We start from the raw sequence: 25,479 nt of genomic DNA, 5'->3' as shown, positions 1-25,479 counted from the left end.
AAGTAGAGGGAGATATGTTATTTTTGTTCTTACTATTTTATTTTATTTTTGTATTTTGAAACAATAATCAAATGCTAAGGAATTTATTAAAAAATATCTTCAATAAAAAAATATAATATAACTCAAAAAACATAATAGCTTAATATTTTAGTTATACTTTTATTGAATTATATTTATTATATTTATTTTTTTTATCTTTGTTTAAATATAAAAATTGTTTATCATTATTATTAATGAGATTACATTGTTTATATAAAAAGATTGTATAAATTAGGTTAGCATGAAATGTAGCAATCAAATTACTTGCAAGAACTAGATGTCAATTTCCTGTAGCGGAAGTAGTGTCTCATAATGTAATTTTATTCAAATATATGCTAGTTTGAATTTAAATTTAAATTTAAATAAAAATAAAAATAAAAAACTTTCAATTGAATTTTTATCACTTAAAAGAACATTTATTATAATAATATTGTTTTTAAATTATTTTTTACTTGAAAATATATTAAAATAATATTTTTTATTTTTAATATTAAAATATAAAATATTTTTTAAAAAATAAAATATTTTTAAATGCAAAAATAAACTGGAAATAAGTTATATATATATATATATATATATATATATATATATATATATATATATATATATATATATATATATATAAAAGCTGGTTGCTGTCATATGCAAAACAGGTCCCCTTCGAAGAAGTAAAACCAAACTAGAGCGGTTGGGGGTTAGGTGGTTTGCCTTCTCTCCATCTAACTCTTCTTGCTGGCTGCTTCTACTGCTGTTGTCCATTCCTTCCTAACATCTAAAAGTAAAACCTCTTTCTCTTCACTCCAGTTTTCTCCTCGTTTTTAACGAAAGGAAAAACAACCCCTAATAACACAAAACGAAAGACAATGCTGTCAATTAGATCAACCTTTAGATCACAACTAAGACTGAGTTCTGTCACTCTCTCCTCGTTATGTTATTCATCGTCATCAGCTGCAGCAATTCAAGCGGAAAAAACTATCAAAGATGGTCCCAGGAATGATTGGACGCGTCAAGAAATCAAGGAAGTTTATGACTCTCCTCTTCTTGATCTCCTCTTTCATGGGGTTAGTTCTTTTTACTTAGTAATGCAGGGAAAAGGGTGGTTTTTTTATGCCGGGGTTAATGTTTTTTGTTGTTTTGTTTTGTTAGGCTCAAGTTCATAGATATGCTCATAATTTTAGAGAAGTTCAGCAATGTACTTTGCTTTCTATAAAGACTGGTGGGTGTAGTGAGGATTGTTCTTATTGTCCTCAATCTTCAAGGTATAATACTGGACTCAAGGCTCAGAGGCTCATGACTAAAGAAACTGTTATCGAGGCTGCTAAAAGGGTATGTCTTTTTTATCTTCTTTAAGTCTTTTGATTTATGGGATTTTGGTTCACAAGAATCTTAAGCAATCAGACACTTTCTGTGCTGATGGAATCTGTGCTAAAAAAAGTATATGCTTTGTTTCTGATTTTAATTATCATGTGGTTCGGTTACCTTGCCAATTTTGTCAAAGAAAATCTGCACTCATTTAGATGGCTTTCTTAATGTGATGTCTTAATTGATTGATTTAACTTGCATATATCCTGATTAACATTGTTTTTAGATCATGTATATTGTTTTGTTTTTGTTAATTTGGGTACAGGAATTGAAAAATTGTCAGTAACGTATATGTACTAGATCTTTGGAACATTTATAGCTCGATAGCAAATTTGTTGGTTATTCAGTTAGCTTTAGGGTTTAGCAAAAGTTTCATGAATATCCCAGAACTTCACTTAGCAAAGTAGCTGAAAAAGGAAGATTACACCTCAAGAATGAATTCTCATGTTCTTGGTACAACTTCTTGTTTGGTGCCTGTATCAGGTGGTAATGAAGTTTTATCTGATCAGTTTCATGTTTAGTGTAGCATGGTGTCCTTTTCTTCTTCTGTATGATTTGGAACCTTCTGTATGCTTTTGCAGGCAAAAGAGGCTGGTAGCACACGTTTTTGCATGGGTGCTGCTTGGAGAGATACGATAGGAAGGAAGACCAACTTTAACCAGATTTTAGATTATGTGAAAGAAATCAGGTAATGAGCGCATCATTTACTTTACGGAAGAAATATATATGAAAACAAGCATTTTTCTTAAGTTAGAAAACAGATTTTCACACTGCACACACTATTACAGTGCAGAAAGGTTATTCCCTAGCTGTGTTTCTACTGAAGTGAGCTGCCAAGAGAGAGAACTGGAGAAATTTCTACACCTTGAGCTTTTTAAAATGAAGGCTTATATGCTAGCTCATGCATTTAAAGTAGCCATGTCATGCAAAATGCTGCATTAGCTCCTTTTTTTTCTCTAATGCTTAGTCTGTGATTGAAATGTCTGGTACCTATCAGGGGTATGGGCATGGAGGTTTGCTGTACCTTGGGCATGCTAGAGAAGCAGCAGGCTGTAGAACTGAAGAAGGCTGGTCTTACAGCTTATAACCATAATCTTGATACCTCAAGAGAATATTACCCAAACATCATCACTACAAGATCCTATGACAAACGCTTGGAAACCCTTGAACATGTCCGTGAAGCAGGAATTAGTGTCTGCTCAGGTCAACTTTCTTGCATCCTTCTTAAGTAGATTTTGAAAAACAAAGTCCACTGCAAAGAAAAAGAAATGGGAATATTTTAAATTGATTGATTTCCTTGGAGTTAACAATGGAGATAATGCAATAATTGCAATTTGAGCATAAAGCACATAGTTTAGTTGGTCTTTTTTGCTCTTCATTTGTGCCATCTTATGTCTTTCAGCTGTATCTCAATACAAGCTTAACTTGATATATAGTTAGAGGAAAATTGGGAATTTGGTCCAATTTAGGATGCTTTTTTATGGAAATTTTATAACTTCTTGACTTCAGAGTGAATCCTTGCATTAAACAATGGAGCTGGGCAATAATTGCAACCGCCACACATTCTGTTTAAATTTCAGCATTAATTTCTTTTGTCATGGCAAAGTTGAATTCTTATCATGGAAACTGGCTATTTTTCTGATAATAGGGGGCATAATAGGGCTTGGAGAAGCAGAGGAAGACCGAGTTGGTTTATTGCATACATTGGCAACCCTCCCTACACACCCAGAGAGTGTTCCAATCAATGCATTAGTTGCAGTGAAAGGCACCCCTCTACAAGAACAAAAGGTAATTCTATTCGTGTCTGATACAAGTTGAGTATGGTTGCTTTTGTGGTGATGATGAATGGTGGTGGTGGTGGTGGTGGCTGTGCCTGAGTAGAAACATTTTTCTTATATGAAGTTAACTATTAAAACTGTTGTTACGTTTTGAACTGATTGCTGCTTTAGTTGTAAAATGTGAAACCAATAATATTAACTTAACTTATTGAGAAACTCTAGTAAGAATCACACTTGCTCTGTTGTCTTCTCTATTCAGCAAAGTGTGATAATGATAGTGCATCAGCTTTCATAACCATGCCATAGCATAGACTCTTTTACTTTGTTGTAGCTCCTTTGCTTATTGAAACACATTTTGGTATATTTTACCAATCATTCTCAAGCTGGCCATGATTTAATTCTTGGTCTCACAATATTCTCCTTGTCCTACAACCACTTTTTATATCCATAGAGTATTAACAAGAGTCATGGATTAATATCTGATTACTTGATCATATTCTATTTATTCATTTAGTTTATATTATGGCCTGAAATATCTAGATGGTATCACTAGAAGTGATTGTAGCCCCACATAGCTGTGACTTTTTAAGTGAAGGTGCATATTTACAATAACGGATAAAGACGGGGTTTAGTGGGGCCATTTGAGTGGCTGGATTGCGGGAAAGAGAAGGATGGTGAGTGAGCCAAATCTTTTGTGGAAGATTGTTTGGCCATGCATATGGTTTATGGGAATGTCATGCATTTCAACCAAAAATGCTGTCAAATAGTAATGGCCATGGGATGTGTCTTGTTAAATACAGTATATCTGAAATTCATTTTACTGGAAGACAGGACAATTATATTACCATTTATTTAGCCAGATATTAATAAAGAGGCATCGCTGACTTATTCTTTGTTTATGACACTTATGTTACAAGTATTGCGCTATAAATTAGTTGCTTGTCGCATTTGCATCATGAGATTTTTCCTTCCAAATTTAGTATCAGTTGCTTTGAAGCTTAACAGATTTCATGTTTCTACCTCCTCATTCAGCCAGTTGAAATATGGGAGATGATTCGAATGATTGGCTCTGCACGTATAGTTATGCCAAAAGCAATGGTCAGATTATCAGCTGGGAGAGTGCGTTTCTCAATGGCCGAGCAGGCTCTGTGCTTTCTTGCTGGTGCAAATTCCATCTTCACTGGCGAGAAGCTACTGACAACCCCCAACAATGATTATGATGCAGATCAACTTATGTTCAAGGTTCTCGGTTTGATTCCAAAAGCACCCAGCTTCTCTGCCGAGGAAGAGAAGGCTTGTGCTTGTGAAGCAGAGCATTGTCAGGAAGCAGTTTCAAGTAGTTCAGGTTGAAATCACTTGTTCGAACAGAGTTTATATCTAAATTTCATCTAGGTTCTTTTTACCTTCAATGAAAATTGCCTATGGCGTGTGACAAATTTGAACTGCACTAGTTGGGTTCAAAGAACCTTGCAAAAGTGCAGGTATTAGTATTTTGCAGCAATCTATTATGGTAACATCAAGAATGCATAGCAAGGTGCTGCAACTTTTTACTTCGTTGCAGTATTATTGCCATGCTGTGTTTATATCTAGACTAGAATGATCTGTTGTGAGTATCCGATTTTGCTTCTTTTTTTGTTTTCCAACTTCAAGTGTCTACATCTTTCATTGAAGTGGAAAATTGCCAATCTGTTGAGAAGAAAAGGAGTGGACAACAGTACAAAGCTCAGTGACACACACACACACACACACACACACTGCAAAGAGTTTAGAATAGTTGATCTTATGTGATTACACGTGAATCGGGAGTTTCATGCAAAAAAAAAAATTGTGAGATGAATGCATCAAATTAAATACTTCTTTTTCAAGTTTTAGCCCTACTATTTTCTTTTCTGGAAAAAAAAAACTGTTCAAGAAAATTCTGTGAAGGCGGCATGAACATCGCATTTTAATTATGCCAACTACCATCTTTTAAATTTACACATAAAAAGTGTGACACAACATTAGAAAGAAAAGGTATAGTCCGGTTGCTATGGAAGTTAAATGTATGGAATGAAGGTTTCATTCCAATTCCAAAAAAAAACCAGATCAAGAGGTTTTGATATCCACTCATTAGCCACCAAAACAGTTTTCCATGGCCTAGTTTTTTTTAATGAAAAAAAAAATTGAGGGCAGCAAGTCATGCAGCAACAAGTATCTCCTAAAAGTGATTATAGAAATAATTTTTTGAATGTCAAGTACAGTAGAAAAAAACGAAGATTTTTTCTTAGACTAGTATGTAACACAAAAAAAAATGTGATAAAAATCAGTCGATAATCTTCATGGGTTATAATAAATTGTCTTGAAAGATCCATAGAATCAAAAGAAGAGTTTTGGATTTTCCAAAGAAATGCTTAAAGTATAGTTTTGATGATTTTGATTTCAAAAAATATATGAAGGAATGAAATAATATTAAAAGCTGAATGATAAAACCCACTAACTAACAACATGTGGAGACAATGACTGCTTTCAAATATAATATGGTGCAAGAAAATTACTCGTAAAAATTATTAGTAGGATTAATATGGTGCAAGGAACTAAAATCAAGTCCTGGTTACTTTTTGCAGACATTAATATCCAATTTATTGCAAGCAAATGTTCACTGAGGTCTGAGGTTATCTTAAATAATTTTTACAATTCAGTTTAAATATACCAACTAATGTTGGTTTTGATCCTACATTCAACAAAAATGAGTGACTGTCTAAGTTCTAACTAGCCAGATCTCTCTAACTTTTGGCAGGACGGAGAAATATGAAAAAAATTTCCCCATTAAAACAACCAGGGGCTGAAATTTCTGTTATCGGTCAAAAAGAATTGTGTATCCCACATGAAACTATCAAAAGGAATCATATCACCCACTTTTTGCTCTCAAAATGGAGTCACCAACAGTTAGGAATACATGTTCTTCCAATACCACGTTCACAGAAGGTAGGCCTTCAATGAAATCAACAGTTATCTGTGGAAAAAGATGTGCAAGTTCATTAAACAGGAGCTAACTAAAGTCTTTATGCTTTTTTACCATGATTCGTGGAAATGGGAAATTGTCTTGTTAAAGAGGCAAACCTTTCCATCTCCAAGTTGAAATTCTGATTTCAAATTAGAATGATCCCTTGATAGCAAGTATGTTTCTAGACCATGGGCAGATTTTGAGTTTCCTGAAACCATTGATCAATAGTAAGAATGGGGGAGTGGATAAGCAGAGAATAAATGCTTACGGAGAGGAAGTGAACAAGAGGACAAAAGATGCCTAGCAGAGAGGTAGGAAGAGACAGACCTCCGTATAATGAAAGAATGGCATCAGATTTGAGCACTAGGGCTGGTCTTGCCAAATATATGGCGAAGGACAACTTCGAAATATCATGGAAACTCTCCTCACCAAGTATTACCTGCAATTTAATTCATCAAATCATGGCTGAGAGAAACTACTCTGAACAAACACCAACATGCAATCTCTTGAAATTCCTTTCTGTTTAAAAGAGAGAAAACTCTTCATTCTTAAAATACAATTAGGTTATTGCTCCTCCACGAGCATACTTAGAGACTTGATGTAACTTGCAAACATGGCTCTTTGAAGAAGCTCCAAGTCCGGCAAGCAAAGGGTTTCAGGTTGTTCAATAAACAAGTCAGGGGAAACAACCCACCATATGTTAAATCCCAAGACTAAACAAAATACTGGAACAAGGCAAGTAACAGCCAAGTCAACAGCCTCGGCTAACCTTGGAAGCCATATGTCCATGCTATGGCAGTTAAAATCCATTTTAATTCGGACTTGTTTATGAAAGAACTTTGAACCTTGGAAGCCATATGTCCATGATGGAATTTCACAATGGAGTAATGCACGTTCAAAGTAATGATGTTTTCCAAAGTTATTTCAAGTTCAAATTAGAAGTATGGGCAAAAAAAATCAACTACAAAAAGTAAGAATTTTTGTTATCCATTGAACTTACTGCATGTGGTGGCATCAAGGTAGAAAACAGCAATGGAGAACCAATTGCATCCCTGATATAGAGTTCCTGCACATAAAATACGCAACTTCAGTCATGAAGAACTTGAAATTGGAAACACTTGAGCATCACACAGATGCAACAGAGTGCTCAGTTTGTATATAAACTACCAGGAGGATATAGTTTTTCATCAGTTACCATAAAAAGACCACTAGTAGGATTTAGTTTTTCATATGTTGGATACATAATGAACTTGACACTCACTCAAAGAAAATCAACATAGCGATTAAAATTCAGTGAGATTCATAATCTGATCACCAATTTATTATCTGGCCATTTGAGAGTAATAAAAGGACGAGAATATTAAGAAGCTTAAAAATTCTGGGCCCCTAAACAATAAAATTTCAAAACACAATGATAACTATTGAACAATATTCTTCCAGCCAATATGAAAAAGAAAAACAAACTAGGAAGAAAAGTTATATGTAAGCATTACCTGTGAATTCAAGACCTGCTGGGAGATTGATTTATCTTCATCTAAAGATTCAAAATAAACCTCAACAGCATCTGTAGGTTCAAGTCCAACTTTTTTCCTTAATTTCTGAATTCTATTGACAACCTGCAATTGACAGACAATCAAGTCATGAAGCATCACACATCCCTTCACCAATATCAGTCCATAGAAAAACTTCCTTTAATTTAATAGGTGGATTCATAAAGAGGTTTAAGGGTCTCCATTTCAAAATCAGAATATGATGAAAAGGAAAAGAATTCCACTGATACAAAATGGTATATGTGATGAAATAACTTAAACAAGCAATTTTGTAGCCTTTCCAAATGAAATAAATTTCATGTGGTAATACAAGATGATGTGGAACTTCTACAATTCTGTTCTTGACAATGGTTAAAATGTGTAATCACATAATTGAACGTCAATCCGAGCAATTTGAAATATACCTCACGAGCAACGCCAGCCTCATACAACGACTCATCCAGGCGCAAATCTAATATTACCAAAACATCACCTGAAACAATGAACACCAAAAACTTCAGCCACACACCTATTCCATAGAAATTAAAAAGAATGGCATTCCTGATTCCTACCATCTCCAGCAGCATCAACCTCCCTATCTGACAAGCCATCAGGACGTTTGAATTCCCGAACCACCTAAAAAATCATAATCACAAGAATGTGCAAATCAGTAAATTAGTATAACAATCCTTCTGAAGAAAATAAATCAACCAAGTCAAAACTAAAAACTCCAACCAGCTGGGGACTGAAGCTTAGCTGTGATGAATTTCAAGACCAAACTAAAAACCACTCCATCTCATAAAAATTGTTGGAGTACGTTGAATGACAAACTGTTCCGCATCACGATGGCCTTTCCCAGAAACACACTCAGATTATTTCCATCAAAGAATCACATAGCACAAAAGCAACTACCATTTCATTTGCATGGCAATAACTCCTTTGCCAAAGAAAAGGGTGCAAAATAAAATAGAAATACAAATTAATCCAATAAGAAATGAATCACCTTAATATCAGACAGTTTCAGACAATGTGTAGCAACGGTAACTTCTCCAGCTTTCTCAAATTCCAAAATATCTTTCTGAGACATTGCTTTAACTTCTTTGGCAACAACTCCCATAGATTTTCCAAGTCGCTTACCTAACAAGCTGGAAAAGAATAACCAAACATCAATCATATGCACAGAATGGTATAAAATAATGAAATAACAATTTGCATACCTAAACTCAGGCTCCGCGCGCAAAGAAGCATATTTCAGAGTATCGTTACACGGAACAAGAGATCTTACATTGAGTTCCTCTAGCACATACTACCACGCAAGCAGAATACACAACTCATAAAGCAGTGGGCATATAAATAACAGCAAATACCATGAGAGTAAACTTGATCAAAGAAATTGAGGATTGCAGGGAGAATACAAGTTTAAAGAAAAACATTTATTTTATCAGCTATATAATGTAATGATAAAGAGATATTAAAAGTTTCACTTCCATGACTAGGAATGGAGTACAAACCTCTTTCAGTTTTCCAGCTATGTCATCAAGAAAGTCCACATCAGGATGAACAACAATCATCTCCCTGCGGTTTGTAAGAAGAGTAAAGCGAAACTAAGGTGGTAAAGAATGAAGAGGCAACCAAAAGTAAATGAAGAAGTATATAATTGAAAGGACCAATGAGTGCGGGATGAGCTTATAGGAGCACCTTAGTGGTGATTTAAGAGGCTTGTTGTGCCGTTCACGGATATTGCGTGCAAGATCAATAATGGTCATCATTCTTGCAACACTCTGTTCAATCCGTTCATCCCTCTACAATGAAAGAGATGCAATGTAACTTATTTCAAAAGATGATAATTTGGCAGATAGAAGGCAAAAGAAAGATTACAATGAATTAATAAATAAAAAAGGTGAACATTGTCTAAATGTCAATATATACCAAACTTTCTGCTTAAAAGCTAACCAAAGTTTCGTGGCAATTTTTTTAAAAAAATCCAGAAATAAATATTTGTGAGATCATATGGCAGAGTTTTTTTCTCTAAAAATTCATAAATCTTGGATCGTCCAATTCATACAAAATTTCACAATTTGGGTAAGATGGTGTCTGGACATTCAAACTGACCCAAGATTGGCAGCCTAGAAACCATAAATAAGTTTAAAAATGTTAATCTATTAAACAAAATGAGCTTCCTACAACAGAGATTAAAAATACCTCTCCCTCTACATGAGGAAAACTGCAGTAGTGAATACTTTCCTCTGATCCAGTACACACTCTCCGCAAATTTTGATACAGACCTTCTGAAAAGAAAGGTGTGAACGGTGCCATTACCTTACATGATATTAAAAGCACCTGAAAACCAATAGCATTCAATGCAAATGAGACTTTCAGCAAAGGCCTCTTATCAAGACAATCAAGCAGCACAATAACCAGTAAATAGCAGTAATAGCTAAAAGATTAGCCAAAGAAATGCTTTTAAAGCAGCACCAGGAGTTGATGTCCATATGTGACGAGTACACAAGGGTTTCAAATTTTTATGCGGACTATTGCAAGGACAAAAAAGTTAATCCAAAAATAAACGAGAATGAGGGAGATGTTCTTATTTTAGAACAAGCTATGGTTATGACTTGGCATCAGCAAAAACAAAGTAAAAACAAGACAAGCATGCTTAATCACCTCTTCAAAGCAGTAGTAATCCTTGAAAAAAGGGATTATATCCTTGATAGGGAAAGACAGAGCACCTGATAACTTTTTAAAGCAGAAATGATAATACTTATTTGAGTTTTATTCTTGGTATGAATGGTGACAAAGCATGTTTAAAAATTTTAAGCTTATCATAGGGTTCACCATGAAGTATTAGTGAGAGTACTACTTAAGTTTCCAAGATTGAAGAATAGTTAATGGACCAAGTACCCAGGAACAAGGTTGTGGACTTTGAAAAGACAAGTATATGACCTTTGAGGATATTGGTAGAAAAGGAAACTGCAACTTCGAGAAGGGATGGAGTGCACTCGAGAAGAGGAAACCTACTTCAAATCAGATGAACATCTAGATCCAAAGAATTTCAACCAACAATTAGCTTAAATGTAAAATTGTTCTGCGCATGCAGAGCATCACTCACAAATCTGGCACTACCACAACCAGGTAATGAAACAACTAAAACCTCTACCACCTATGCTAACCAAGACAAGAATGCAAACAATTTTGGTTTCCATAATCAGAACATGATACTGAAGATACAAGTAATAGCACATAATCTAAGAGCACTATTCTAACACGTTATAGAAATTAGTGTCAAGTGAAATCATACATTATACAAAGTTGAAAGAGCAGTCCGGCAGTCTTCTTCACCAGTACGACCCTTTAATCTTTTGCGGTTGAATCGCACATAAATATTTGTAAGGTTGTCAAGAAACTTCAAAAGATATGGTACCACCTACAAAAGACATGTTTGGAGAGATATTTATAAATGCTCATGACACGAGTTAATTTTTTTTTTCTCCACGTTCCATATGAGCCTTTTCAATTTTGTAGCATATTCCATATCCATGTACATTCAAGATTTATAGTATATTCCATAAGATGAGTTAATTCTTTATCTTCAAGTTCCATTTCTATATACACTCAGCAAAACTCCATATACTAACAGCAAAGTAATGGTTTAAAAACAGCTAACCGTGTAAAGGCGGTATGCATTCATTTCCTGACGAACAAAATGAACAAGACTCTGAGTAGCTGAGTTGATCCACTGATCAAGCACATTGGATGAATCTTGAAGAGTTGCTGAATCAATAGGAGTAAATGGTGCAAGCCCTTCAACCTCGAGCCTCTTTGCATTCTGTACAAGGAACCGATAAGCATTGTACCAAGGAAGGAACACGTCTTTGACCTGGATTGAATTAAAATGATAGATTAGGAAAAGAGTCAAGTTAGCACAAATGACAGACAAAATAAAATATTTGAGCCTGTGTAAGATAAGAGAATGAAGAAATTTCCTAAATCCAAAAACAGTTCATGGAGATACTCACGACATTAAAAACACCTTCCTTTTTGAAACGCAGGGTCTCTGCACGCACAACTGGAGAGTTTATAAGGTATAATCGTAATGCATCCTGTACAGAAGTCATACATAAACCTTGATATGAAAGAAACAAAGTTCTAATAAAAACCACAGAAAACATGAACAAGCAACTTGTTGGTCAAAAAGAAAACACCTAGAACAATAACCAAATGTAGTGCAATTTTATTTTAAGAGAAAGATGATTAACATGTTATAAAAAGAACTTACAGCTCCATAGTCATTAATAACATCCATTGGAGATGGATAATTTTTCAAACTTTTACTCATCTTCTTTCCATCCTCAGCCAGGACAAGTCCATTGCAAATGAGATTCCTAAATGCAGGTTTCCCAAATAATGCTGTAGACAACACCATGAGAGTATAGAACCTGCAATCCAAAACAAATACCCATGATTAGACTTGCTTAGTTCTTTGAATAATCGCTGTTGCACAGTAACTAACAGGGAAACATAAACCTCAATCCCAATGGATACAATCTAGGGAAGGGAAATAAATACATAAATGAAACATTCAAGAAAAATATTGTTCCGGAATCATTGCAAAGATGTTTTTTTCTTCTTTGGAGAGAAAAGAACCCAAAGAACATCATGTTAAATTCTTTTCTTTGACATAAATGAAATATTGCCACCAATTAGAAGAGATTGCATCTCCTTACATACTTCAATTCTATTGTACTCAGTACAGACTCAATGTATTTTCTTGAAAAAACAGCAATATAGACTCATTTATGGGAGGTACAATGAAGTATTTAAAACTATGGAACCAACCATCCACGAGTTTGGTCTAGCCCTTCAGCCACGAAATGCCCAGGAAAATTTTTCTCAAAAAGTTCGACATTCTCAAACGGGTAATGGATATAAGCATAAGGCATCGACCCACTCTCAAACCAACAATCAAATACCTGCAAAAATTAAAACATTGCATCAAATTATCTGAAACAATGCATAAAATAAACTTGATATTGCACATAAAATAACATCCTGGTAGTATAGTCAAATGAAAAACTCTTCAGTAGAACATTGGAGGATGTAGCAGTTAAGACTAAGGTTCCAGTCCAGCCCTGCTTCATTAAGAACCAAAAAGTGTGGCAAGCATGCATGCACCAATTTCTAGGGGACACAAGTGAACAATCTGACTAAAATTCTCAAGGAAATGATAGAAGTTATAAGCAAGCCATGTATAGTATATTCAAAATCAATTCTGAATTAACCCAAGTCCTGCCCCTTGCTTCCTTGAGAACAAAAAAATATGTGAAGTATGCAGGCAATCCTATTTAGACAAGACAAATGAATATAAAAAGTGAAATTATGAAACCAAGAATAGAAGTTAAAATGAAGCCATATTCAATGGGGTAGAAAACAGCAAAGGAAGTACTTTCATTAAAGGTGCAATGTTGTTAAGGTGAGTTCCTCATTTGAGAACACAAACTGGTGTCACACAGAAAAACAAGAGGGGTGGGGGGGTGGGGTGGGGTGGGGATAGGACATTCCATTAAAAACCCAGATCCAGTAGCTTACATCCTCTACACGTCGAAGCACACCAAATTCAGGACCACGACTGGATGGGATCGTGATGTGATCAATATTGTGACGATGCAGATCAAACACCTGCAAGATGACAAAAATGTATAGCATGGATAAGCACAACCACAAGCTCAACAGACATAGAAGAACCAGTGCGTGCATGAATGTTTAGATAACAGGTGGGAGGAATGTTTGCCATATGATCACCACTAGGTGATAGAAAACTATTAATACGGTTATGGAATCATGCTAACTGCGTGATCAAAATGTAGCCATAAGTTAGCACCAAAAAGAATGTGTCTTGTGTGCTTATACGTGTAACCATAAGTCACTGCACAAGATATCCAAGGAGAATAAATAAATAAATAAATAAAAGAAGTAGCTTGCATCAACAGGAGAGAGAGAGAGAGAGAGATCATACCTTAACACCAGAAAGCTTTTCAAGTTTAGAGATAGAATCCATGACTATTACTTCTTCACCATCATCACTTATCCATACAGGTAGGGGAGTGCCCCAAAATCGACTTCTGCTAACAGCCCAGTCTCTAGCATTTTCAAGCCAATTGTGAAACCGTTTCTCCTGTTAAATTTGTCCAGAAAAATAAAAGAAAAAAAGCCAAAACTTCAACATTGCATGAAACCACAGTTTATTATGATATATTGAGCACAATAACTTAACGACTGACAATTTCAGAACTTATCATGAACCATTTATTCAAAGTAGGATGCTGTTACAGCCATTAATATTAGGAAATGAAAACACTCATGGTCGATCAATTTGGAGTTTCATTTGTGAATATCATTACATAGAAGAAGAAAATGATTCCCAGAGAAATGCATTTTTTTTCAACATTATAAGTCAATTTGATTTCATTGAAGCACATCAGACAAATTAATAATGATAGTTAACTTTTCCTTCTTACTCTTCCTTCCCTGTGTTCCTTCATCCCATGCCTTCTTTGACCATATACAGCAATGAGCTTCCAATTGAATCATCAATTTTCAAGATTCAAATATTGCACTATCACATGTTGGGAGCAAGTAAAAGCGCACCAGTATTGGTATGCAAAACCTCGGATCACAATTACAAAGGATACATCTCAACCACTACAAGGCTCAAGTATACAGAATCTTTTCACTTGCTCAAGTTCACTTCTTAGCAAGTAAAACTGAGAATTTGGGATGAGGGCTCAGCCAGGAGATGTTGCACTCACAGCGGATATTACAAGCTCTCTTTTTTTAATGTGCCCAAGACCCATATTACAAAATTAGATCTCTGTTACCCTGGTTGCATGGCACTTGCTTTTACTTCTCGAGGGATTTCAGTCCTCCCACCAGAATGAGAACATGCATCAATCGCTTAATTTGTTACATGAGTCAACCTTGACACAGACCAACCTAATTAAAACTCAGCATATGTGTACTCATGATTGAGGTTCAGCTACGTAGTGTATCTCTTTTTCCTTTTTGTTGGCAACTTTAAGTCCATTAATCTTCATTCTTTTGAACTTGTACTGGCCAATATTGCTTATATAAAGAAATATAGCATCACTCAGAATTTAGATTCCAATGAGAAGGGAAAAAAACAGAATAATTAAGGAGTAGAAACATTCTACACTAGATATAAATCATCTGACCAGACAAACCATCTCAGCTTCCAATTTAATCTCATAATGAAAAGATGAACACAGCCAACAAAACAGGAAGAGGTACAGGCATACAGTTCTAACCTTTACGTAATCAGGAACCCAGTATGTTTGCTTGTTGTTTTCTAATAATTGCTCTTTTAATTCTTCCACTCTAATAAACCTACACCGAAAATTCAATAGCACAGCTCTGTTAGAATAAATGCACAAATTAGGAAGATAATAAACCACATAAAATAATAACAAGAGCAGGATATTGCCTACGCACAAGATCCATAACAAAAGTGATGAAATAATGCAGCACAAAGTGAAATATGGAAAAGAAGCAAAACTAAAAGGATTATAAAATGCAACAAAAGAAAATAAAAAAAAAAAGTAAGGTGAGAAAACTGAGATTTAAAAAACCCAAAGCAGCATTAAGATATAACCAATGATCTTAGAATGCAAATGCTACCAAATATTGCGCAATAAGGAAAATACATTAAGGGAGAGAAAATGTGAAGCAGCATGAAACAAGCAAACATTCAGCTAACTACAGTTTCTTTTTGTCTATTTGTATGGACAACCTTCTTCTGATGGCAGGCAAAAACATTCATAAAATTCCATTGAGTGCTAATGTCCAATACACATCAGCACAGATTAGAATTTCCAAAGAAAAGGAAGAAGAAAAACATATTAACACTTCAAAACAAATCAACAAGTATTGTTTGGAAAAACAAATAATTAACAGAAAAACCAAGTGGCAGTGTGCTCTGGGATGAAATGAAATTATAGTAAAAATAATCTCACCAGCTTGGAACAGCTCTATAAATGAGAGGCGTATCAGATCTCCAACAGAAGGGATACGAATGCATAAAGCTCCCAGATTTAACAAGCCTGCCTTTTGCCTGATCAAACAACGAATTTTGGTAAAGAAAAACAATTCAACCAGAAGCACATAAATAATAGGAATATGGAAGGACCAGCAAACAAAAACCACTAAGTCATAGCATTTGACTTGATATCAGAAAAACAATACTTATTTCACAAAATTCACCACATTTTGAATAATATCTAGCAAAATATTGAAGCAACTGCAAAGTAGCTTTACAAATAATCTCATTCAGAGGTATGGCGTGTTCATCTACATCATTAAATCACTTTCAGAATAAATGAGTTGCCTTATCATTATCCATGGGAAAACACACAAGCCTCACCTTCACTGCTTCAATGATATCCTTGTCCGCATCCTTGACATAGCGCCCACTGAAATCAGTAATTTTTCCAATAAAGCAACCATCATCATCAACAGCTACAATCAAATTCTCCTGCAAGATGGGAATAAAATGATATGATATGAGAGCATAAGAAAAATATATAAGTGCACTAGACAGCTTAACATAAAAAAAAAATCAAAGCAAGCTGAACTTATTGGATGTTCAAAACCAGATAACTGAAACCATCAGTTTCGCACATGACAACAACCTTACTGAGTATTTTATTTTCAATGCAAACACGATAATCCTCTTCACCAAATGCAGGAGCACAGTGAACAATACCAGTACCACTGTCATCAGTCACATAATCATCTGCAACAACTCTGAATGCCGTGTCCAAGAACTCCCTGAAGTAATTGAATAGTGGCTCATACCTGCAAAGTATAATCTCTCTCAGAATCTCAACACTGACTGATACCTACCATCCAGTAGAATGTATAACATTATTCCAACAACAAAAGTGATGACAAGAACCATATCCCATCACTAAAAATTTACCAAGAAAAGTTCTTCACGTATACAGGATTAAAGAAAAAAAAATCAGGAGCAACCATCTTAAAGTGATGTGTCAACTGCTAGAAGCACATGTAAAATGGATGAAAGATAAGACATAATATGAAAGCATGGCTCACTTCTTGTTCACCAACTCATTGCCCTTGACTTTCTCCAGTAATTCATAAGAATCCATTAAGTTTTCAGCCTTCCCGCACTTAATTTTAGAATTTGACGTCTTTGAATCACCAGCAGATCCAGATGCAGTTGATTTTGGCTTCTCAATAGGAAGTGCAGACAACCTACATTCAGCAACAACATACACTTTTCCAGTGTACTTGTTACGAACCTGGATTTTGTTTCGCATTGCATATCAGAAAATCAAGTACAAGCATGTTCATCAAACAATTCAGAAAAGCAACATAAATGAAATCAGCAAAAAACATGATGCCAAATGCAACATCTGATGTTTTCGCCCAAGTGCCAAAACAAAGATCTAAGAATCTTTAAGCACGCCCCAATCAAGATAATTACTACTTCAGCCATCACTTTAAAACTAATAGATAAAAGTACATTTTCATGAGCATGTGAAAGAACCTTAAGCACATTTTCACAAGCCTTGTTCTTGAACTTGTGAGCTAGCTTTCCATGACAGAACATGATTAAATGGTTCACCATGTTAATGAGCATTGAGAAAAGAAATGAACCACTAAGTAGAAAGTATATAACCAAGGATCTAGAATTACAGGAATACGAGGCACAATAATTAATTTGCAGACTAAAACAATGTTCAATTGTACGGCACGCTGCATATTTTAAGTGTCGTTCATTGTTATTTTTTTCACAATAATCGACATCAAGAAGAAGTTCAAGATACCAACCTTAATATAGTCAAAATTCCCATTAACACAAAGGGCAAGATTACTGGGAAGAGTCCATGGTGTAGTTGTCCAAGCAACAAAGGATGCGTTGTGCAGATCATCAACAATTGGAAATGACACCATTATCTCAGGATCAGGTACATCCTGTATCACACCAGGAGTGTCAGATCAGTTACATAAGTAGGTTGATTCACAAAGCAATACACAAAATTAGAAATCACGAACCTTATAATTCTGCTGAACTTCAAAATTTGACAGCACAGTTTTGCAACCTGTACTGTACGGCATGACCTGCAAAGAAACAATAATAACAGCATATGGTAATTAATATATACCACTAAAGTGAACCGAAAACATTCACGCCCCAGTTAAGGAATGGACTCACCCAACATAACCAAAAACTAATAAACCTTGACAAGTGATAAAATTACACATTTTTCTGTCCACAACCAAAGAAACCCTATTTGACAGAGATCCTATTTCAACAAATAAATTTGAAAAATCTCAAAATCCAATACATATATTATATTATAACACAATGATGCTATGTTGGTACTACTTTCAATTTCGTAAAACCAAAACTTTATAAACAAATGATAACTGCATTTGCAAAATCTCCAATATCCACATAAAAAAATCCACAGTAAATCTTATAATCAAACAAAACCAACATCAAAACCTCTATATAGACCGAGCAAATAACCAAAAAACACAGCAAGAAACCATCAAATGAAAGCAAAAACACAGAGCAACAAAAACCCACCTTAAAACCCTGGTAAACAAGCCCTTTCTCAAACAACTTACCAAAAACCCACCAAACACTCTCCATAAACTTCAAGTCCATAGTCTTATAATCATTCTTAAAATCAATCCATCTCCCAACTCTAACAACAACTTTCTCCCATTCCTCCACATACCTAGTAACAATTCCTCTACACTCCTCATTATATTTATCAATCCCCAATTTCAAAACCTCATCTCTTCTCTTAATCCCTAATTTCTTATCAATCTCATTTTCAACTGGTAATCCGTGACAATCCCATCCGAAACGACGTGTCACATGATGCCCAGTCATCGTCTGATATCTGGTCACAATATCTTTGATTGTACCAGCTAAAATGTGGCCATAGTGAGGTAAGCCGGTGGCGAAAGGTGGACCGTCATAGAAAATATATTCAGGGAGGTCTTTGGTGCGTTCCAATTGGGTTTCAAAGGCTTTGATTTCTGACCAGAAAGATATTATCTTTTCTTCTTGTGATGGAAAGGAAAAGTCTTTTCCTTCACAGACTTCTTCCATGGCGGAATTGAAGAATATTAGGGGTTTTTGAGGGAGGAGGAGATGGTGGCGGAGAAGGGTTTTGTCCTCTGGCTCACGAGCAACGCCAGAAGTTCTGTTAAGCTACCTTAGGTTCTGCATGAGCCAAATGAATGCTGAGAATAAAGAATTTTTGGAAACTATAAGTTAGTGCCCAGAGTCTGATGTAGACTACAGATTCATCCCTAAACTTCTTCCATGGTTCCTCGACCCAACTTTCATCGCCAGGGATCCGGCCAACTTCTTCTTCTTCTTCTTCTTCTTTTTAACATAGATGTTCGGGCTAGTTTGCATGTATTTCAACTAATTTTACAGGTTTTAAATTTAACGATGATATAAATCTTCATTAATTTTGAAATTTTTAATATTTGAACCGATAATTTTTAAAAAATAAATTTAAAATTTAATTAATTAAATTACACCTCGATTCTCAAGTTTATCTATCGCATATGTTTACATTCGTGAAAAATTTCTCCCAAAGAACTCTTCAAGATGGTGAAGCAAGAGATAAATCTATTTACTACGTGCATTCATATCTTAAAGGGAAATCGATTCTAAACCTAACTTTATAAATGCTTATGGTGAGGATCTTATTAATTATTTTAGGTTAGGGGCCAGTTAGACAAGCGTGACCTCAAGAGTTAGATTTTATTTACACTTTTTTTTTGTTATGTTAAATTTATTTTTTAAAATGTTTTTTTAAATTATTTTTAATCTAGAAAATAGTACAATTTAGAAAACTGAGAACGGTGAAAATTGTTTTTCAATACTCTTTGTAGTCTTACCTCACCACCAATAAAACAACTGTGGTGTGTTTAAAAATGATTTTGATTTTGAATTTGTTTGTAGGTGTATTTTAAAAATATTCTTTTATACAAAAATTATTAAATTAATATTTTTTTGTGTTTTTCAAAAGTTTTTTATATAATAATATTATAAAAAAATATTGTAATATTTTTTAAAATAAAAAACATTGTAAAAAAACATTAGGTAGCAAATTTGTTATCCATCATTTTCAATTTGTTACCTATCAAATCCAATTTTCAACCCCGAGGTCCTGCCTGCTAATGACTCCCTTTTCGAGGGACAATAGTAGGAAAAAAAGAAACTTCCATGGCAAATTGTAGAATTTAACCATTTTTTAAAGGTAATGTTTAATGACATAATAGATTAAAATAGTTGCTATATAAACTCCGTTTCTTCTTGTTTTTTATAATTTAAAATGAAATAAATTCATTACAAAGATTAATTATTTTTTAAAGTACATATCCCTAAAACTAAATAAATTTAACATTAGTATAACCAAAAACACATGAAAGCACAAGAAATCATCCAAAAAAGTGTTTGAAATGGAGTATTAATTATTTTTTAAAGTGTTTTTTTGTTAAAAATATTTAAAAAATTATTTTTAATATTAATATATTAAAAAAATAAAAAATAAAATTTTAAAAAATATGATTTCAACTGTATTTTTATTTCCTACTTAAAAGTCCCCTCTCAACTCCTATATGCAATGATGTAATGTTTTTGTGGAAAAAACTCAATTTAACCCCTAACTTATATACCCATTTTCAGCTACGTCCCAAGCATATAAAGTTTATCTACCTGTGATGTTTCCTGTTTAGTGTGCATATTTCATGCAACAAACACAGCATCATTTTGAAAAGATCTGGGCAAAAAAGCTCATGAACATTAACATTAGAACCCAATCGAAAATTTTCCGAGACATTTAAAACCAAATCGATGAAATTCCTCGGTTTGGGATCCAATTTGGATAAGTACCAATCTATTGGCCAGCACTCTATCACAGGTAGATAAATTTTTCAAAATATAATTCAAGTTTAAAATTATATCGCGCTGGAGCTAGCCCGAATTAAATTGATTGATTTTATGAATCAAAATGCAATCTTAATAACCGGTAAAAGAATGACTTAACTTTTAACAAAACTTTAAAATGACAATTTTTTTCACAAAAACTACTAAGACAATGACAGATTAGATCGGTCCTAAATCTCAAGTAAATTGTGTCATGGACTTCATTCAGTTTAATAAAAACAAATTATAAAATATTTTTTTCAATTATATGATAAAAATATATGGTCACAAAATTGAACACCAACTTAAAAATAAAACTTATTTAAGAGAGTTATAACCCTAAAGAAAGTAAAAATAAACATATCATGCAATTTATTTCTTAATCAATTCAACATTGAAGAAAAAAATTAAGAAAAAACTATTAAAAACAACTAATATACCAAAAACCAAAAAAATATATTCAGTTAGTGAGTGAACTCGTTAAATCCATGAACCAAGTAACTTGAGCTAATACGTCAAACTTGTGAACCAGGTTATGAACTCCACTAGGATTATAATTTTTTTTCAAAACCATTTTTTATTTTACTACACGATAAAATAAAACACATAAATTTGTAATAGAAATCAACACACATAAAATTTATTGAATAAAAAAAATACAAGGCTACACATATGAAAAGTATTATAAAAAAACAATATTAAAAAAAAACAAATTTAATAACTCTTATCATCACATAAACTATTTGATACAAACCATTTTAGTGGCCGGATTCACCAACAAACACTTTTTTTCTTTAAAAAGAAATCCAATGACCTGTCAAAATTAAATTTTATAAAGTTTAAGGAACTGTTCTCCTAGTAGATCAAAAATATAGGGTACTCAAATAAATTTTTGATAAAAATCTTCAATTCACTATCTATATTATTCGACTTTTTGCACTTGAGGCTCTCTCTTTTTCAATTCAAAATGCCCTAACAAAATAATATACAATTGAACTTGGTCTAAAAAAAACTCAATTATACAAAAATAAAATTCAATGATCAAACTAATTTTTTTTTAAAATTACACTATTATAATTTACAATAAATTATTATGAAAGGGTGAACGGTATTTTTTGTAAACAACAAAAACTCCACGTATTTTAGCTTTATTTATAATTATAATATTAAGTTGAAGCACTAAATCGAGCCCCATGTATCTGTACGACTAGAACATTAATATAGTCGCATAGTCCCACCTAGCCACAGTCCTATGTATCTGCATGCCCACCATCCTTCTTAAATACTACAAATCAAAAAGATTCAGTTCACACTCTAATACTTCAAAGATATGTCAACGTTACGCTTAACAGTTCAAGATTTCACCATCAAGTCTTTCAAGAAAAGGATTTATTTTTTATATATATATGTTGGCATTCTATACGATGCATTTCACCAACTCCATCTCTCTTGTTTTTCTTGGTTTTGCAATCTTGGCCCTTTACAGCTACCCCTCTCTTCTTCCTTCAAGAAAAATGGCTGAAGAAAGTCCCAAGTCCATCTATGACTTCACTGTCAAGGTGATGTTCGATTTTCTTCCTTCTTTTTCATTGTTTGCTGTGTGGTTGGTGAGGAAACGGGAAAAAGTAGAGAACAGAGGGCAAAGCTTTAAACTCTTATTGTTTTGTTATGGATTTGTTGATGTTCTGTGTGTTAATTCATTGCTTGAGCTTTTGACTTTTATTGAATATTTGTTGGTTCTTAATCTTGCTGAACATCATTGGTATGGGGCCCTTCCAATGGAGTTTTGTAGTCCAGGATTCAGATATGGACATTTGACTTGAATTATTTCCAGTCCAGGCTACGAGTTTCTTGGAGAAAATTAATCTATGAGCAAGGCTGATGATACCATATTCAAATGGATAGTGATACTCTAATTCCAAGTCCTCTGTGTATTTTATTTTAATTATTGCTCCTTCTTTTTAGATAACTGAGCCATGGTGTAGTTAGGGTAATGTGGAATTGTGATTTGCAGATTAGAGGTTGTTAAGATGGCAACATCAATTATGTTTCTTGAAGTTGAGGAATCCGAGATTTATATAACGTTTCTTGCTGTGTTGCAGGATATCCATGGAAACGATACGAGTCTAAGTGAATACAGTGGGAAGGTGCTCCTTATTGTGAATGTTGCTTCCAAATGGTAATCTATCATGATCTCTTTCGTGTCTGGCATTCTGGTTTTCTGGTTTCCTGAATTAGTTCTCTATCTGCATCTCCCCCAGTTTTGGGCAAACTAGTCCAGTTTGTCAACAACCATTGACATGTAAATGTCTGTTGGGATACCTAATATTCTTTCTCTGACAGCAAGGTTGGCACCAAAATACCTGTTGTCTTCATAGCATGTGTAAAATTTTTCCACTTGTTGAAGGTCTTAGAATCGTGATCGTATTTTTATCTGTGATAGAACATTTTCTGAATGCAAAGAATCTAATCATCTATGATTATAATCAGCAGTATGTAGTCTCAAGGGCAGATGATCTAGGATTATATAGATATATAGGAACTTATCATAAATGTATGAGGGGAAAATGCTTGTTCAGAAATTCCCAGCTCTGCAGCATCGAGGGCTGTTGCTGACCAATATTTGGAAAATGACTCTCACTTCAACATTTGAAGTATACCTGATTGGGGTCTTCATATAGCATAGCCTTTTCTTTTAGGCTGAAGCCTCTTTTTATCATTGGTAAGTTGCATGCCTATTGCGGTCAAAACTTTGAAATTCTTCATGATCGTCAATATTTTAACTGAAAACTGTTCTTCTTGTACTTTTTGTTAGTCATATTACTTGTATGAATTAAATTTACTTTTGCAGATGAATTTAAATTGTTCAAATGAGCCTTCTGACTGTTATTGAATCTTATTTTTGATTCTGCAGTGGCCTCACACATTCAAACTACAAGGAATTGAATGTTTTGTATGAAAAGTACAAAAACCAAGGTTGATCACTCATTCTCATAGAGCAACATCCCTATTTTTGAGTCGTTTGCTTACAATATCTCTATAGATTCAAGTTTTTCACTTCTCGGCTGGCACGGTTATGGCAGGGTTCGAGATCTTGGCATTTCCTTGCAACCAGTTTGCTGGACAAGAACCTGGAAGCAATGAAGAGATTCAGGACACTGTATGCACAATTTTCAAAGCTGAATTCCCAATCTTCGATAAGGTAATGCTTAATGAAAGAAAGATTTGAAAAAAGTAGGATAAATTATTGCCACTGTTTTCTCAACTGTAAACTTCCACCCTGATGCAAATATTCCTAATAAAGGGACCCAGGTTTTATTAGTTCCTCAATTTTATAGAATATGGAGATGTTTTGAATATGCTCTATCTGGTTATAGATTGATGTGAATGGGAAGAACACAGCACCTGTCTACAAGTTCTTAAAATCAGAGAAAGGAGGATATTTTGGAGATGCCATCAAGTGGAACTTTACCAAATTTTTGGTAAACAAAGAAGGAAAGGTTGTTGAGAGATATGCTCCTACTACATCACCTCTTAAGATTGAGGTCGGATCTCTTTTTTCCCCCTATTACAACTTTCGGGTCCAAGGACTTCTGCGAACTTCATCTGACATTTCTTTATTCCATTTTGCAGAAAGACATTCAGAATCTGCTGGGATCTTCCTAAGGACCAAGGTTTGATGGTTAAACTTGAGAGTCAACTTGTGTTCCAGCTGCCCACAAACATGGATTTTCTCTTTTCTTATTTCAATCCACGATAAATTCGCTCCCTATATGCTATGAAAATTCGATTCATGTAGGAGTTGTTAATTAAATTAGCGAATCAGGTATCACAAATAGGTAGGTTTTGGCAGTATGGCAATCTAGTCCAACCCAGGTCCTCTTAAGATAAATTTTCTGTTTCTTTGTTTTCTTTTCATTTCATTTTCGATACGAAATAAAAAGGTTACTTCCTTTGTAGGATCTCTTTTCTTTCACGTAGCAAAACTCATTCGAGAAGAAATCCACTTAATATCCTTTGAATTAGCAGTTGAAAGTGGGCAATACATGCTGTCAGTCAGTGTGTAAAAGTTGGAAAAAATCCACTTAAGACAGGAAATATTTTAGTTCTAGGATGTACGATAACATGGTGAAATCATCTTTTCAAACATATTTTAAGGAAAAGTCTGCTACCTAGGCTGAATTTCATTTACTTTTGGTTCCAAGTATTGATCTTTTTAATGAAATTCTGTCATATGATTGTATCTTCTTCACCTTCATTTTGCAGGAAATTGGCATATACTGGGAATATTGTTGAAGTACATGAAATGTGGAATGTTATGTGCTTGTGGACTTGATTTATGAATTTGTATTATTGATCAGCATTTGAAATATTTATTTTCATAATGGATAAGATGGACCTTGTACTTGGATGATTGCCTGGAAAAATAAAGATGATTTTAGTTCTCTCATATGTGCTCGTGCGCCGGACAGGCATTGACTGATATTCATGAAGATGTGCTTGTATGGAAACTAAGTGGGAAACAGTATCATGTTGTCAGACAAAGAGCCTAGGTCACTTGGTTAACTCGCGGGTCATTAGGTAAACATGAGTCGATCATTTTCTTCAAAACAACATCGTTTCACTCCTTAAAAAAATTCCTTTAAGTCGACCAACCAGGTTTGGCCATGCAACTACCTAACCGAGTCACTGACCTTTCTAGTTCAACTTGAAACCTGGTTTGGATCAGGTATTGGGTTACAAGTTTCTAGAGTCAACCTGTTAAACCGAGCCGGGTTTAACAACTATGAG

At 34.2% G+C, this 25,479-nt stretch overlaps 3 protein-coding genes across 4 annotated transcripts; 2 read left to right on the top strand and 1 right to left on the bottom strand.

The window, feature by feature from the left end:
- The first annotated feature begins 687 nt into the window (after positions 1-687).
- On the top strand, positions 688-4,792 carry LOC133672589 (biotin synthase, mitochondrial-like). Its single transcript, XM_062093036.1, has 6 exons — positions 688-1,100; positions 1,186-1,365; positions 1,983-2,089; positions 2,399-2,604; positions 3,050-3,189; positions 4,212-4,792. Exons 1-6 carry the CDS (start codon positions 903-905, stop codon positions 4,527-4,529), a joined length of 1,149 nt encoding a protein of 382 aa, XP_061949020.1. The 5' UTR covers positions 688-902; the 3' UTR covers positions 4,530-4,792.
- Positions 4,793-5,773: 981 nt separating this feature from the next.
- LOC133673076 (isoleucine--tRNA ligase, cytoplasmic-like) lies at positions 5,774-19,059 on the bottom strand. Of its 2 annotated transcripts, XM_062093704.1 has the most exons (27): positions 18,322-19,044; positions 17,784-17,849; positions 17,559-17,702; positions 16,818-17,026; positions 16,394-16,559; positions 16,126-16,236; positions 15,719-15,816; positions 15,014-15,092; positions 13,705-13,863; positions 13,278-13,367; positions 12,528-12,661; positions 11,968-12,127; positions 11,708-11,791; positions 11,356-11,568; positions 10,990-11,115; positions 9,894-10,031; positions 9,390-9,493; positions 9,203-9,266; positions 8,909-8,997; positions 8,695-8,836; positions 8,264-8,327; positions 8,117-8,184; positions 7,656-7,778; positions 7,163-7,228; positions 6,490-6,601; positions 6,279-6,370; positions 5,774-6,171 (listed from the first exon to the last, which is right to left on the bottom strand). In XM_062093704.1, exons 1-27 carry the CDS (start codon positions 18,853-18,855, stop codon positions 6,067-6,069), a joined length of 3,540 nt encoding a protein of 1,179 aa, XP_061949688.1. In that variant the 5' UTR covers positions 18,856-19,044; the 3' UTR covers positions 5,774-6,066. The 2 variants fall into 2 exon arrangements, with proteins under 2 accessions (XP_061949688.1, XP_061949689.1); XM_062093705.1 differs by lacking the exons at positions 5,774-6,171; positions 6,279-6,370; positions 6,490-6,601; ... (2 more) ...; positions 8,117-8,184; positions 8,264-8,327 and adding an exon at positions 8,334-8,541 and having other exon boundaries at positions 18,322-19,059.
- A 3,023-nt stretch (positions 19,060-22,082) lies between these two features.
- On the top strand, positions 22,083-25,138 carry LOC133673077 (probable glutathione peroxidase 2). Its single transcript, XM_062093706.1, has 7 exons — positions 22,083-22,247; positions 22,791-22,867; positions 23,603-23,664; positions 23,772-23,890; positions 24,066-24,233; positions 24,322-24,362; positions 24,955-25,138. Exons 1-6 carry the CDS (start codon positions 22,095-22,097, stop codon positions 24,352-24,354), a joined length of 612 nt encoding a protein of 203 aa, XP_061949690.1. The 5' UTR covers positions 22,083-22,094; the 3' UTR covers positions 24,355-24,362; positions 24,955-25,138.
- The last annotated feature ends 341 nt before the right edge of the window (positions 25,139-25,479 follow it).

Source organism: Populus nigra, chromosome 14, assembly GCF_951802175.1.
Source record: "Populus nigra chromosome 14, ddPopNigr1.1, whole genome shotgun sequence".
NCBI lineage: Eukaryota > Viridiplantae > Streptophyta > Magnoliopsida > Malpighiales > Salicaceae > Populus > Populus nigra.
Note: the sequence above shows the minus strand (reverse complement) of the source record. Positions and strands in the feature narration are given on the sequence as shown.